The sequence below is a fragment of the Limulus polyphemus genome, unplaced genomic scaffold (genome assembly GCF_000517525.1).
Source record: "Limulus polyphemus unplaced genomic scaffold, Limulus_polyphemus-2.1.2 Scaffold3010, whole genome shotgun sequence".
Taxonomy (NCBI): Eukaryota; Metazoa; Arthropoda; class Merostomata; order Xiphosura; family Limulidae; genus Limulus; species Limulus polyphemus.
The window spans coordinates 65548-68097 of record NW_013668620.1 but is presented as its reverse complement, the minus strand read 5'-3'; the positions used below and the strand labels follow the sequence as shown (position 1 = coordinate 68097).

The 2550-nt window shown below is 32.0% G+C and overlaps 1 protein-coding gene across 2 annotated transcripts in view; it reads right to left on the bottom strand.

Annotated features, from left to right (window-relative positions):
- Positions 1-2550, bottom strand: part of LOC106468446 — a 33075-nt gene that overhangs the window by 9628 nt on the left and 20897 nt on the right. For both annotated transcript variants that reach the window (XM_022396781.1, XM_022396780.1), the window contains exon 11: positions 1318-1443. In XM_022396781.1, the coding sequence (XP_022252489.1) occupies positions 1318-1443 (126 nt within the window). The remainder of the gene's footprint in view (positions 1-1317; positions 1444-2550) is intronic.

The following is a 2550-nucleotide window of genomic DNA, read 5'->3' as shown; positions in this document are numbered from 1 at the left end:
ATGTTTCTCAGTCTGGTTTTTAGACTATCACTTTTCTGAAGAAAATTTATAACTTTTCCAAAAAATCAATTTTTTCTTTTGTATTCAAATTTTTATTAACTTTTTTGAACATATTTTTCATACCTGTGTTTCATATGTTATTTCCTGGACAAACCAATATTCTTGATGTTTTAAGAATAGGTTATTTTCATTCAGTGTTTAGACCGTCTTCCACTTCATTATATAGCATTCAGGTATGCAGTTAATGTTATGTTAGTGATTTATGTTATGAAAATTAATTTCTTTCTGGCTTTAAGCCTAAGTCAAATCTAAGAAAATATAGGTTTAAGAAAATACTTACAATATTACTATAAGTTATATTTGGACGATAGAATTTTGTTTTTCACTTATAACTTATGCCAATTTTCATAATATATTTCTAATTTTTGTTTTATACACTAGATGTCACTGTTTTTGAAGATTTTTTTAATATCTATATATAATGCAAAACCACATAAGCTATCTAAGTCAAACCGTTTTATTTAATCAAATATGGTTAAAAAAACAGTTAAAAAACCTATGGTCCGAAAAACTAAAAACACAACAATGGCCAACGTTAAATGAGTCCAGAAGTTAAATCATGTTTGAAGAGCCATGAAAATAAAATCTGTCAATTGTGACTTGAGTATCACACTACTCACTCACTAATAGTTCATTCCCTTGAAAGAGAAAGTAAGCTGTAAGAAAACTGTGGCCAATGTGGAGCTCTATGAGGACAGCTTCTTCCTTCTGATTATCATACTAGCTAGATGACCAATTATTAACAGTAGGTTTGATCTGAAAAAACTTGTTCAGACACTGATCACCCCAAATTAACTATCACAAAGCCTTATTTCTAAAAAAAAGCTTATAATTTACATAAAGGAGTATGCAAAACTATGACAACACCAGTCTGGCTGCAGTATCAGCAAGCTCACTCCTGACATATCCAGGTGAGCAAAAGAAATGGATGAACAAAGAGGATAGAGGAAAACAGGAGAGTTATTTCTGAGTATCCAAGAAAACTTGATGATAAGTGATATTAGGTGATTGGAGGGCCTACAATGAACTATAAACAATTATACACTAGCTATACACACAGCTATTCTGTTGTATAAAATGTAATGGTAAAATTATCTTCACCATCATACAAAGTTGGCAGATAAGATGCAGCATTTAGAAGGAAGTTTTTGAATATAAACATTGTTTTCTGTGCAGAAACCAATAAAAATGTTGGTTTATAAGTGCGAAAATGTAAAACCTGTCCCTTTTTTTTCTGATAAAACAAAACAGCCTTACCTGAATCATACATGATTGTTCCTGGTGGTCCCGAGGCATGGTTAAGTGCATACATTCTAGTAAATAACTTCTCCTTAAACCTGAGCTTACAGAAGTCTGCTCTTGACTGTTCATGAATGGTTGTGCCTAAAAGTTTATTATACATAGATATGGTCAAGTAGTAAGTATAATAACATCACCTAACAGCTAGATCAACATATATCACAAGTAACCAGGGGTGGAGGGTTTTGGGCTCATTTGATACGAAATTCAGATATTTGACCAACGATCTTGTATGCTAAAAATCTCGATTGAAAATCTCACTTTTGTAGTCACTTTTCTCTTTCATAAAACGTGGCCTTTGTTATAATATTTAATATCTTAAACGGTATATACGGAGGATGAAATGAGTATTGAATAAACCCGAGAATTACTGACATGATCCCATCAGTTTCTTAAACACAGTTTTCTAAACCATCTACACAGCAAACTGCTTGCGGGTACATCATGGTTACAGGGTCCCTAATAACATAAGTCACACACACAAAAGTGAAAATTATTCCATAAATACTGCAATTAACCCCACTTTTTACCGCTGGGGTTCCCTATGTATCTTACATAGAAAACAAGTGATTTCACCACCTTTTTTATGTTGGTTTTTTTTTATTTAGCGTAGTAACACACAAAGCCTCTCAAAGAAATGCTATATATGGACCCTTATGGAAGTGAGTTATATAACAAAAAAGTCAATAATTTGTGGTTTAGCTCAATAGCTAAAGAGAAGAGATATGAAGTTATTTTAGAAAGCATGACTTCCAAACACAGTAATTTCAGACTGGCTTCAAAAACAAGTAGATTCAAGACCCCCCCTCTAAGGAGTTAATTATGGAATCCTTCTTTTCCTGACGTCGTAAAGAAATATCTGATTTCTTTAAAGCCAAAATAACCATTCAGTTCAAGTGAAAAATGGTGACTGACTAAAAATAACAGTCAACTATGTCGACCATCCAAATATCATTCTTTTATCTTTTGGTGTCTATAAACTGTTGTATCTTTAGAAAGCCAACCATGTACACTACAAACGTTTTTAAGCCTCGAAGGGTGTTTTAGGAGAGATATATTAATAAATACACGCACATTCAGGCATATATATATATATAGAAACAATAAAGTACGTGCACTGGTTGTCTTTCGTTCTATTTTTAAACCAATAAACTTAAAAGTTTTTGTGACCGTAATTAAAAGTTTAGTTAA